Raw genomic sequence first — 13,634 nt, 5'->3', positions numbered from 1 at the left:
GGTATGATATAGAATTCTGGTAAAATTAAAATCGATGATTTGAAAAATATTTATCCAAAATGTGATCGCTTTTATCGATTATAGAAATGAACAGACGAAAAATATTTTCATCGTTCGCAATAATTAAAAAAAAATCACTTTTTCATTGACCGATTATTTCAAGCGATCGTTGTTAGGAAAAAGAATGCTCATGTTATTCATTTTTCGTGAAACAAACGGAGCCTATAAACACGGGATGGTTTGTTTGTTTAGATGGCTCGTGTGCTAATTGTACCGCTCACACACCGTAATTATACCCGCTTGTATCATGAAATTAGTGAGTCTTGAGTTATCGGGGCATAATGAAGGACCGCGATAGGTCGTGCCATTCCGCGGAGGATGGTGCTGACTCGATAGAGAGTTTAGCCCAATAGTCATGCTAGCATTTAAAATTGGGAAAGTGTGCCTTTTTTAATTTAGGAAATCATCTGATATTTGCAAATTAACGACATAACGAGATATTATGAAAATTTCGGGAACTTGAGGTGTTATAAACTGACGTCGGATTTTGTAAAATTCGAGACGCTACACTCGAAATTACTCTTTTTTTTCTTTTATAAAACCGAGCGAGCGGATTTTTATTTTTATCTCCGTAATAGTAAAATTAGAACATGAATTTGTGAAAATTTGCCTTTCTCTGCGATACCCTTTTCGCCTTTTCGACTAGTGTGGGTCAAAATTTGGAGGGTTGAACTTTTGGAAAGATTAAAAGTCATAGCAAATCCCGTAACTACTAATGCGATTTTTTATTTTTTTATTTAGAACAATAGTTCGAGAAAAAAAATAAAGAAAAGAAAGAAGAGAAGCGGGCCGTAAAATCGGCTTTTTTTCTTTTCGTGAAAGTCGTAGCAAATCCCGTAACTACTTGTACTGGAAAATGAGTTAGCGTAATTCCTCGTTGTTGAATATGTCGCGACGATGAAAAACATATTTACTGATTACATCATCTACAATTGCCCCGAATCTCGGGATGTTTTTCCCGATCAATCATAAATTTTTATTGAGATTAGGTAAATCAATAGTGCTCCTCCTTTTATATCACGAGAAGATCTCAAACAAAAACCCGAAATATCGCGTCGGTTGCAGAGGCATCGGATAGGCCGCGGTTTTCCCTCCGATCGGGATCGCGGGGGAACTTCTTCCGACCACTCTTCCGATTGATGGGTCGCACCCCGCGTACATGAACCGTGCCGATATCCGTTTCGTCCGGCGTCTGCGCGGCGATCGCCGTTCACGGCCGATCGATTAGAAAGGCGGTCGGAGCCAGCGAATAAATTAAAATGAAATGAACAAAAACAAAAATAGTGAAGAAGGCTAAGAAGAAAAAGAGAAAAGTAAGAAAGGTCAAGTTGGCCGGCGCGAGTACATGGCCCGCCGGCGATGATGGATGCATCGTGTCCCCATAAAGAAACAAAACAAAACAAAGAACTTCTTCCCACACGGTCACCTTCCTATGCAAAAAAAAGCATCATCACATGGCCACCCCATCTCTCCCTTTCTCTTTCTATGTCCCATCGTTTCACACACATGACATAATTGGAGTGATTTGAATCCTGGGTCATTGTGTTGTCACATGAAAGAACGTGTTGGACTTGTCGGGTGCTTCGTCCAACGGATAATTATCGAGCAAGTACCGAATCTATTATGCGATTGTCAATTCAGTTTTGAAAATTTTTAATTTTATCGGTGTGGCCCTAAATTTTTGCGCGAAATTCTTATGTGGCCAATCTGACCGGTTGTAGTCGAAAATTGCTGATATGGCGTCCAGTCGTCGCCCGACCATGGACAACTTGTGGATCAAACGATTTTTCCGACGGCAATTGACCGAAAGGGCTGCATAGAAATTTCGCTCAAAAGTTTAGGACCATATTGATAAAATTGAAATTTAAGGCTTAATTGATATCCGTACAATAGATTTATGATTAAATTGGTAATGCGGTCCGAAGCCTTTGCGAGAAATTCTTATATAACCCTTTATACGTGATATTCAAACATTGCCAGTCATCTTACGTGGTAATCCACTAGTGTGGACAAGGGAGCGATTTCTAGGAACAATTAGTTGGAAGGGTTATACAAAAATTTAGCGCAAAGTTTGAGGATCATATTGGCAAAGTTGGAAAGTTTATAAGTGAATTGACATCGTACAATAGATTTATGACTGAATTGATAATTTTCCATATTATGAGAAGCAAACTAGGGGGCTGATCCCTTTCCTTTCTTCCTCACAAAAACTAACAAATAAAAATCACATAAGTGATAAATTCGAAATTGGCATAACATTAGTAATTATAATATCTGAATTTGGACAACCCATGTATTAGTTATCATGAATTGCAAATTGCATTAACGTTCAAGTTAAGAAAAGTTATAACAACACACTAGATTAAATTAGTCATGACCAAAAAAGCTGATCATTTTCTATCTATTACTCTTGCAGTTATCTATCCAACTATCATCGATGTATAATGAATTTTCGTATTAAACATGCCGTTGCCCGTCGCTTTCCTTATTTTCCTATGCAAATAGCATTATCGCACGGCTGGCAAATCTGTCTCTATCTCTATTATCCCATCGTTTCGGACGCATGACATGATTGATGTGATTTGAATTCTAGTCTTTGAGTGTCGTCATATGAAGAGTGCACTTTATCACCACTCAAATAACAGCGTTGGAGTTCTTGGATGCGTAGTTTTTTGAATATTCTAAACCTATTAAAATGATATCAATTCAAATTTAATTTTTTAAATTTTGCCAATATGATTTGAAATATTTGCGCGAAATTCCTACATAGGCCTTCCGGTTAATAGCAACCGAAATCGCTCACATGGCATCCAGTCATCACCGGCCGTCCTACACGGCACACTAATGTGGACAACCTGTGGATCGCCGCGTTAGAGATTTTTCAGCGGTGATTAGCTGGAAGGGCTACATAGGAATTTCGCGTAGAAGCTTAGGACCACATTGACAAAATTGAAAGATTTAGGATCGATTGGCATCCATACAAAAAAATTTATGACTAAATTGGTAAATTGTTGTTATTTTGAGAAGCAAAGTGGGGGGGGGGGGGGGGGATTCCTTTCCTTTCTTCCTCATAAAAAGCTAATAAATAAAAATAAAATAAGGATAACTGATATAATATTAGTAATTATAATACATGTATTTGGACAACCTATGTATTAGTTATCATGAATTGCAAATTGCATTAACCTTTCAGTTGACAAAAGTTATAACAGCACACTAGATTAAATTAATCATGACCAAAAGCTTATCATTTTCTATCTATGACTCTTGCAATTATTTATCTAACCATCATTGATATATACTAAATTTCGTATTGAATATGCCGTTATAATTAGCCCGTTGCATTATTTTCTTACCCCAAACTTCAAGGATCATATTGCATTCCATTCCCGTTATTCGGCAAACAAAGATATTGGGATTCTCGTTTCATTCCATTCCATTCCATCGTAGCGAACACAACATAGGTGTACTCGCTCGAGATGAGGGCCCGCCCCTTACTCCGCTCACCGTATCGGGCCTTGTCCATTTTGAGGGGCAGCATATCTCGCATGGGCCCAGTCCTTTACTTCAACAAAACTTGGCCCAAAAGGCAAGGGTCAAGTTGTGTTCCTTCAGTGTGGAAATGGAAGTTGATTGAACAGAAAACCAAGAAGGATCTTCCCCGTATGTTGTCTTTGCCATACATTTCATTCAATTTGGATGCACAGCAGGAAATTCCCAGTCTCTTCCGAGCCGACAAAGTTCACAGGGGTTTTGTCGAACGAAAAAGGGAGAATTTTCCAGCATTCACATGTGAAATACATTAGAATCAAGACAAGAGATACAAGATTGGTGTTATATACACGTTGAATTTATCCACAGAATCTGTTTCTTGTATGAATTGGCTTGCGCTCCAAGACGGTGAAACCGCAAGTCCAGCAATATGCATCATCTCTGCCTCGATCTATTAAGATTAATGTCATGTGACGCGACCCCCCTCGATGGAAGTGGATCTCTCTCTTGCGATGGCCGGTGTTCCTGCAATCATGTGGAGATAATTCACTGACCGAGATTTTACAATTGAATGAAGATTATCCAGTGTAAGAGCTTATCAGACACCAAAGTTTTGCTAGAGGAAATCGATGCGGCTATAATGTACTTGAGTTGCCTCTCCTGTGGCAGTGCAGTGAACTCTCAAGCAACCGAGTAAAGTGAATACTTAAAACAGTACAGTCATGATGTGTCACCTTTGTTAGCAAAGGCACATTTTACCCAACAGTATCAGATTCACCATCAACTTCCTCATACTATTCTCCTATAAAGTGTTTCTCTTTGAGTCGTTAGTGGCTAAGATGCTGCAGAAAGTTCAAATCCCAACAAAGCATACATGAGGAAACAAAATGCAAGATTCGAGGCTTCACGAGCCAATACTGAACCTGAGGAACATGTGCATTATTCATAGTAGGAAATTGGTGATGGCACGAACTTTTAGTGAAGACTAGAACTTACAGCACGGAAAGGGAAATCATCCGTCTCGAGCATGTGAACAATTTGTCCCATCTTCGGTCGTTTGGTGGCGTCTAAGTCTATACACCGCAGACAGACCAACAAAACCCTCTTCAGAGCTCTAGGAGGGGGCTGAACTGCGATCAAGGGATCAACAAGATCTTCCCCACGATGACTCGCTACCATTCCCTTAACCCAGTCAACCAAGCTCATCTGTCGAACACACAACAGAGACCTCCCGAAGTCAAGTAAGGTTTATAGGTCATTACGGAAAGTTATCCTAGTGAGCAATATATATTCACCTCTGCTGCTGGTCTGGAATAGTCAATTGGAGTTCTTCCCGTTACTATCTCCATCAGTAAAACCCCAAAACTGTAGACATCACTCCATTCATTAAGCATGCCCGTGCTTGCGTATTCAGGAGAAACGTAACTGCAAAGATAATGAGAAATCACTCAACTTCTTAACATTATGAGCTGCAAGGGTAGACTGGAATGTATAATTCTTTAAACTTGATGAAGAAGTGTTTAGAGAAGAACAAACCCAAAAGTGCCCATTACACGCGTAGTCACGTGGCTAGCCTCAGACCCCAAAAGTTTCGCGAGGCCAAAATCTGATATCTTGGGATTCCATCCTTTGTCCAGAAGAATGTTGCTAGATTTTATATCCCGGTGCACTACTTTCGGTTCTAAACCTTCATGCAAATAGGCTAGCCTGAGAAGAAAATCAGATCACTGAAGTAAAACAAGAAAGTCAGAAACCAAAGTTGAAGCGGCAAAACGCTCTTTCAAATAAAAATGCCTCGAGTTCTATACCCATTGGGTTTAAATTTCATTTGCTGTTGCAAATTATATGTCCGTCCAGAAGACTTTGTGTCTTTGTGCTTTTCAATTGACACTCCTGATAACTGTCATGGCCTAATACCGAGGGAGTAAAACCAATGAAGTGAAAAATACATGATGCATTTGATACAAACACCATGGCTGCTAGCGATTTAAAACACATCAAAGTGAAGGCAGACTTTCATAAAATCAGTATAACAGAAAGATTCGGAGGTAACAGTAGCACACACCCTTTAGCTGTTCCAACTGCAATTTTCATCCGAATGTCCCATGTCAAAAGGCTAACAGGTCCAACATCACCATGCAACCATTGCTCCAAATTCCCATTATCAATGTATTCATATACGAGCATCCTGAGGTCATGAATACTAGTTTCAATAGGGGCCTCGATATAGAACTCTGCCTCATGGAAAAAGTTTCTGCAACGCAGATCGGCATTACCTTTTAGAACCCTCAGCACAGTAACCAACCAGCCCAACCAAATTCTTATGTCTTACTTTACCTATGGCTTCAACTTCCACCTTGAACTCCTTCTCCGCCTGACCCCTGAAAACAAGTAACTAGGTTTGGCTCTCATTCATTAAATTGCTGTTCTATCGCACTATCACAAAACCAAAATGTTGTAAAAGCCGTATGTTGATGAGCTTCAGAAACTATGGTCCTTGGCTTCATGGGTCAAATGCAGCATGACTTGCCAAGAAACGGATGCAAGATCCATGATACATGGGGTGGTCAGTCAACATCTCCAGGACTCAAAGATCCAAGTGATGACACAGAAGAATAACTACATTTGCACAGGATCCAAGGACTAAGAAGACTTGCAATAAATTACTCAGCATTCAATCTACTTGGCCTCTTTAATGTCACTACTACAACAAGACAGAGAGAAACTATTAGAAAAGTGTCTGAACGCGTGCTCAACAGTACTGGTTAACTTGTTAAGCTGTCGCGTTAGTGCCTTACCTAATCACCCGCTTAACAAATGAATTATGTCGAATTAATTATATAGGATGAGCATTCTAAGCATTCGTTAGTACCACCCATTTTAAAATTAAGACAACTTTATCATTTCGATTTTGCGAATTACCAGGATCTTTTGACTAAGAACAGGGCAAATGCAAAAGCGCACGCGTATAGGTACAGAAGATGCACATGGTTCTGCCACTATCTTCTTCTTCTTACGTGCAGAAGAAGTTTCCGGGCTTAAAAAAACACCAACTTTAGATCTAATTTCAAATTTGCTCTGAATTTATTTTTCGTTTCAGAAAAAATCCCAAACTTTAGGTTCAATCCCAAATTTGCCATGAACTTTTTTTTATCTAAGAAAAAATCTCAAATTTTAGATCTAATCTCAAATCTATCTAGAATTTTTGTTTTGTATTAAAAAAATCACAAACTTTTAATCTATTCTCAAATTTACCCTCATGATTACTTATCAATAACAAAACCACATCGGCAAAGTGACACAAAAAATTATCTTCAAAATGAAACCGAGGAACGACTAACGACGATTTTTGGACAAATGGCTAATGTGAGTAGATTTGGGACTATAATAAAAATCGATAATTTTTCTCGATAAAAAAAATGTTTGGGGTAGATTTAGGACTACACCTCAAATTTTTTAGACAAAAAAAAAAGTTCGAGACGGAATCGAAAATCCTAAGCCGGAGATTTTTTAAGAGAATTAGGACAGGAAAGTTTGTGTGCAGAAACTTTCTCGGGAACTCTTCGTTTCCCGGAAAAGACACGGAAAGCGAGAAACGGAAACCGCGGCGTTGATGGGTATGGATTCGTACTTCTTGTTGAGCAGGTTCTTCACGGCCACCGCGGAGCCGTCGGTCAAGACGCCGCCGTACACGACGCCGTAGCCTCCTTCTCCGACCACGTTCTCCTCCGCGAACCCCCGCGTCGCGATCTCGAGCTCCCTCAACCCGTACCACCGCCCCCACCCCACGTTCCTCCGCGCCTCCCCCGCCGCCGCCGCCGCCGAGCTCCTCCCCCTCCGGCGGACGGGCGCGTCCGCATCGCTCGCTCTCCTCGTCTTCTCTCCTCCTCCGCATCCGGCCCCATCCCCGCCGATCCCGACCTCCCGCAACTTCGTCGGATCCGCTTCCGCATTGCCGATACTTCCCTCCTCTTCAGAGCCACGGTCGACGCCGTCCCCGCGTGCTTTGAACTCCACCATCGTCTTGGTCACCGCCGGAACGGAGCCACCGGGCCCGCGCTCCCGCCTCGCTCCGACTTCCCGACCCTTCGAGCAGATGCAGAGGAAAGCGAGGAAGACGGCGACCACGCAGACGGCGATGATGACCGCCATGCCGACGAGGACGTAGAGCTTCAGGCCGAAGAAATGCGTCTTCGTGGTGAGCATGTGCGGGAGAGAATCGCCGGAGACCGCCATTGTTACCGGCGAGGTGGATCTTCTCGGGAGCTTGACGGAGAAACTCTTGGTGGAGTTGACGGTGATGTAATATAGCAGCGGCGGAGAGAAGCAAAGGAGCTTACAGCTATGTGGAGTGACGGTGGACTTTCCATTTTTGTTTTGAATTGCCAATTATATAAAATTGATTATTCATTATGAAAAACCATACATTAATTACTCAGATGAATTTAACCTATGGTCATGAACTGTTTAATAGATGAATTTAACCAATGGTCATGAACTGTTTAAATAGTGAAAACTCGACGCATTAGATGATTAAAATCAAAGTTTGGATTATCGAATTGAAAATAAGGGCTAGCGATTCGTGTCGTGTCATGTCCAATTAGCGGTATGACATGTGTGTGGCTAATCTGAACAAGAAATATTAAATAAATGTGTCAAACTGCCTCGATACAAAAACGAAATGTCTAATAAAACGAGTCACACGGCACAGTTTAGTTAACCCAATTATTAAATGTGTCATCGCGTCTTGTGCTATCACATCACACTATGATGAACATGTAAAATACATTTATACAAAATAACCCGTGTTAACATGTTTGACACGTTTCAACACGTTTCTAGGCAACGAGTAATCTAAATTATTTTATTGTACGAGGGTTTTCTATGACCCTTAATATTTGTTTTGCCTGTTGTTCTTTTTAACAGGTGTGTTATTTTTGTGAAATCTTTATATATAAATGAATATTTATCATGTTTAACGTATCTAATTGTGTCGAGTTAAAAAGATGACGTGTTAACTTAAATACATCAATTCATATCTAAACGGATTAAATGAGTCAATCTACATCCATATATGCCAAATCCAAACCTTCTTTACTACATGTCTGTAACGTATCGTGCAAACGAGTCGTCTTCTAGAGAATTACCACCCTAATGAAAAAGCACACATGTTAGGTTTTATTTGTTTCACGAAAAATAAATGTTTTAGAGATATTGTCCAAAAAATTGATCGATTGTGTGGCTTGAAATAATTAGCCGGTGAAAAATGTTTCGTTAGCGACAATAATTTATGTCTAAATATTTTCGTAGAGGGTAAAAATATTTTTCGTTCATTCATTTTTGTAATCGTACAAGAGGTCATTTTTAGAAAAATATTTTCAAAATTATTTATTTTCCGCGAAACTATAGAACTGACTAGTCAGAGTCGGTTCCCAGTCTGTGGAACCAAGAACCAACCCTGCCCACCTTAGAACCAGACCGAATAGAACTGACTAGTACCGTCCGATTCCCAGCAACCCGGGAACTGGCAATGTTATTTTTTTAAAAATAATTTAATCTTTTTCTCAAAGGTTTCTAAATATATAGTGTAGATAAAATTACTGATCACAAGAAGTCATTAGTAAAAGAAACTATAACTCCCACAGATAATTTGTATTTTTTGTCTTGATTGGAAATATATATATTAAGCTAGTTCAGTCTGGTCAGGTCGGATTCCTCCCTACGAACATGGAACCGGACTAGGTTATTCATGGTCAGTGTTTTACCTTTAAAAAAAAAAAATTTTTTTTTTTTTTTTTTTTTTTTTTTTTAAAAAAAAAAAAAAAAAAAATTATTTTAAAAAACTTCCTCCCCTAAAAAAAATTTTTTTTAAAATTTTTTTTTTTTTTTTTTTTTTTTATTTTAAAAAAAATTAATTTTTAAAAAAAAATTTTTTAAAAAAAAAAAAAAAAAAAAAAATTTATCTTAAGTAAGTATAATCTACTTATAATAAACGAGAGTAAAGACTTACTGGAAAGTTTCTCTTTTGTCAGTGTTTTTTAAATTTGAAAATTGATTCGACCAAAAAAAAAAATTTCGAAAATTGCAATTGATTTTTGTTTTTTCAGTGAGAAAATAAATTTTCAGAACAATCGATCTTTGCAGCTTTTGTTTCCAAGATCACCGTCTGCTACAAGTGCTACACAAACAATGATTTCATTTTTACTGTGGAATTTATTTTTCAAATTTTAAAACCGAGAAAACTGTTCATTTAAATCATACCAAACACCACCTTAAGCAATTTAGGAAAAAAATATGCTTACTTGCATTTTACTTTATATTTTTAAAGTAAATGAGGTTATAGTTTGGCTTACTCTCTCATTTTTCTCCTCTTTTAGGTGGCTCCATGGCTTGTATAAAGTAAAACCTTAATAAACTTCAGAGTTTTACCCTTTAACATCATTTCCTAAATCTCTTTTAAATTAGGGTTGATACCACAAAAAATCTCATATTAGTACATCTGTGATAAATTTACCTAAAACTAATTTTTTTTATCACAAAAAACCCTAAACTAGTATATCTGTGATAAATTTACCCTCCATTAGTTTCCGTTAAAATTACTAAGTTGGATGGCACGTGGCAGTTAACGGGTGTGCCAGTTTAGGGTTTTAGCCCTACGTTTGCGGTTTTTCATGGTATAATCCAATTTAACAGAGTGTAAATTTATCACAAGTGTATCAGTTTAGGATTTTTAGTGATAAAAAAATTAGTTTTGGGTAAATTTGTCACAAATGTACAATTTGGAAGTTTTTTGCGAGAAAAAAATTAGTTTGGGGCAAATTTATTATAAATATACTAATTTGAAATTTTTCATGGTATTAACCCTGTTAATTAAGCAAATAAGGCAAAAGGATTCCCCGCCTCAATAAAGGAGGTGAAGATGGTGACATAAACCCACTTGATCATGTATTTGATTTTGAGAAAATTGCTCTTATTAAAGAAAAGAAAAGAGCACAAAAGGAGTCAAAGCCCACCATCTCTATCATAGATTCCTTGATTAATGACAAAGATTTCTCTAGTATTTTTCAATTAATCAATTGATAGACAACATTTTAAAATGGGTTTCGCAAGTTTAAAACTCATTTTTTAAAAAAATTTAATAGTCATGGTCAATGGGTTCATGCTTCTAGCACAATTTAGACATCAGACCAACCATTTCATTCTATTTTTTTTACAACTCCCACTGGTCATTTGTCTCAATCCTACTGAACCTAAGTGACTAAAATGTTACTTCTTACCTAATGATTGTGAATTAGCCAAATACCCAAGCCTTGAAGATCGACCTGTTTTTTGTATAGTGAAGGTAAATGAAACTTTTTTCTATACCCCAGTACGTTGAGACCTGATTATCTTGAAATTAATGGACGAAAGACCCCGCAAGCTTTCATAAACAGGATAATATTAGGCCTTTTCGTTTGTGCATATAGCTTTGATTCAAAGCAGTTTACACGCAGTTAACGGAATTTACACAGACGAACTTAAGTTCTCATATTTTTGGCACCCCAAAGGTCCTCTTTCGAAGTTCTTCTCCAATAGGGACATTTATTACTCTGGTATCCCGAGAGAGGCCTTTGCTCAGGATTTCTTTACTAATGTCTGGCATAGCTCGAATATGCTTCAAACCTTTAACTCCTGGACGGATGCTATACTTGATCTGGATGTGCATAGACCTGATCGATTAGTTAGGAAGGGCCACTCGTCGGGTATTTTCTATGTGGCCTCGGCATGGGAGCTGATCAGAATCAGCAGACCTATTGTCCCATGGAGCTCCTTCATTTGGGATCAAAGCATTGCTTTAAGGTATGGCTTCTTGTTGTGGCTTATCTCACTGAATAGACTCCCAACATAGGTCGTTTTGCTAAGCTATCACAGAATATCGGAAGGTGTTTGTGCCTTTTGTAAATGTAGACCCGATTATGTTGATCATTTGTTCTTTGGGTGTGCTATCACGGGTACCCTTGCACTATTATGGGCGGATAAATGCAATCTATCCTGGAGAAATCAGTCTTGACAAGAAAATCTTCAATGGGCCATCCGTTACATAGGAGGCCATAGCTTTCACCAGCGAATTGCTCGCTTTTCACTTGGAGCATTATGCCATATTATCTGGACGGAACGGAACAATATCCTTTCAGGAATCAACTGATAAATTTAGAGACAAAGAACGCAAGCACAATTTAACGAGGTTCGGCTAAGTAAGCCTACGTCCTCGGGAATCCTCTCTCAAAGTTTCTTTTGTTATAAATTCTTTGAGAGAGGGACCGCTTTTTATTGATAGAGGTACATAATTGTTTCCGAATTACGGGAATGTACGAGTAACAATTGAACAAGGAAAGAACACCAAATCGAGAATATCCTATAATTTTCTCCTACCAAAATAGGAGGATCCTGTCGATTTGGTCAACACTCCCCTCAAGTTGGACCGAAGATATCATCGAGGTCAACTTGTTCACCATGTCCCGAAATGGTCCTTTAGCAAGGGCTTTGGTGAAAATATCGGCCAACCGATCTTCACTTCGAACATAGGAGTTTCAATGGTGTTATCCCGAACCTTTTCCCGTACAAAATGGCAACTACCTCAATGTGTTTTGTTCTTTCATGGAACACGGGATTTGAGGCGATATGAGCAGCAGCCTTGATTATCACAAAACAGCCTTCGTAGGTGACGTTCTTGGTTTGCACCCTAATTCCCGGAGGAGAAGGTGCGCCAAACTATCTCACTAGTAGTAGTAGCCATTGCTCGATATTCTCTCAAGACTTGAACGAGCAACGACATTTTGCTTCTTACTTTTCCAAGTAACAATATTACCTCCTACGAAGGTGCAAAAGCCCGTAGTAGACTTCCTGTCATTGGGGCTTCCCGCCTAATCAAGATCTGCATACCCGACAATATCTCGTATGCCCATTGTTCTTCATTAAAATACCCTTCCCGGTGTAGTTTTCAAGTACCTCAAGAATCGATCAACCAAATCCATGTGCCCTTGAGTCGGATTTTGCATGAATTGACTTACATAGCTAACTACGTAAGTAATATCCGGTCGAGTAATAGTCAAGTAAATCAACTTGCCTATGAGACGTTGAAATGCTCCAATGTCTTGCATGGGAGTATTATCGCGGCAAACTTACTATTGTAATCCATAGGAACATTTGCCGGTTTGGCCCCCATTTTCCCGTTTCTTTTAACAAGTTCGAATGTACTTTCTGTGTGAAAACAAACCCTTGTGAGAGCTGGCCACTTCAATTCCTAAGAAATACCTTAGTTTTCCAAGATCTTTGATATCAAATTCTCGACGAAGATATTGTTTGAGAGCCTCAATTCCAGTTTTATTGCTTCCGTGATAACAATATCATCAACGTAGACGAGTAAAATTACAATACCACCCTCATCGATTTGGTAAACATTGATGAGTCGGCCATACTTCGTACAAACCCAAACTTTGTAAGTGCACCACCGAGCTTGCCGTACCATGCTCGAGGAGACTGTTTAAGTCCGTAGATGGACTTCCTTAATTTGCAAACCATCCTTTCTTCATTTTGCAAGGCATGACCCGGGAAGATCCATATACACTTCTTCTTCAAGGTCTCCATGAAGAAATGCGTTTTCACGTCCATTTGACAAAGCGACCACCCACAATTGATCACCGACATAAGAACACGAACCGTATTCATCTTCACAACCTGGAGCAAATGTCTCCTTGTAGTCAATGCCGTAGGTCCGGGTGTAGCCTTTAGCTACAAGGCGAGCTTTATACCTTTCGACCGAGCCATCACTATTGTATTTAATCTTGTAAATCCAACGACAACCAACAGAGCGCTTTCCATCGTGTAATCGCACCACATCCCAAGTGTGATTTTTATCAAGCGCCGGAGTTCCTCGTTCATAGCCGTAATCCACACCGATTGATGTTTGGCTTCTTCATAACTCGTTGGGTTCTTTTGAACTTTCAAGAGTAGATAAGAAACACCAAAATTGATGCGAAATTTTGTCATAATTGACATAGTCTTGGATGGGATACTGTATCGTGTGATATGTGGTAAAATCT

At 39.0% G+C, this 13,634-nt stretch overlaps 1 protein-coding gene across 1 annotated transcript; it reads right to left on the bottom strand.

Moving 5' to 3' along the window:
* Window positions 1-3,728: 3,728 nt before the first annotated feature.
* On the bottom strand, window positions 3,729-7,640 carry LOC115688464 (probable receptor-like serine/threonine-protein kinase At4g34500). The gene is made up of 7 exons (XM_030614291.2): window positions 7,184-7,640; window positions 5,829-5,933; window positions 5,618-5,740; window positions 5,089-5,259; window positions 4,848-4,977; window positions 4,549-4,758; window positions 3,729-4,077 (listed from the first exon to the last, which is right to left on the bottom strand). The coding sequence occupies exons 1-7, from the start codon at window positions 7,570-7,572 to the stop codon at window positions 3,988-3,990; spliced, it is 1,218 nt and encodes a 405-aa protein (XP_030470151.2). The 5' UTR covers window positions 7,573-7,640; the 3' UTR covers window positions 3,729-3,987.
* Window positions 7,641-13,634: the final 5,994 nt, after the last annotated feature.

This window comes from Syzygium oleosum, unplaced genomic scaffold (genome assembly GCF_021117445.2).
Source record: "Syzygium oleosum isolate NSW1041296 unplaced genomic scaffold, Sole_v2.1 Sole_v2.02, whole genome shotgun sequence".
NCBI lineage: Eukaryota > Viridiplantae > Streptophyta > Magnoliopsida > Myrtales > Myrtaceae > Syzygium > Syzygium oleosum.
The sequence above is the reverse complement of the archived record's forward strand: the minus strand, read 5'-3'. Positions and strand labels throughout refer to the sequence as shown.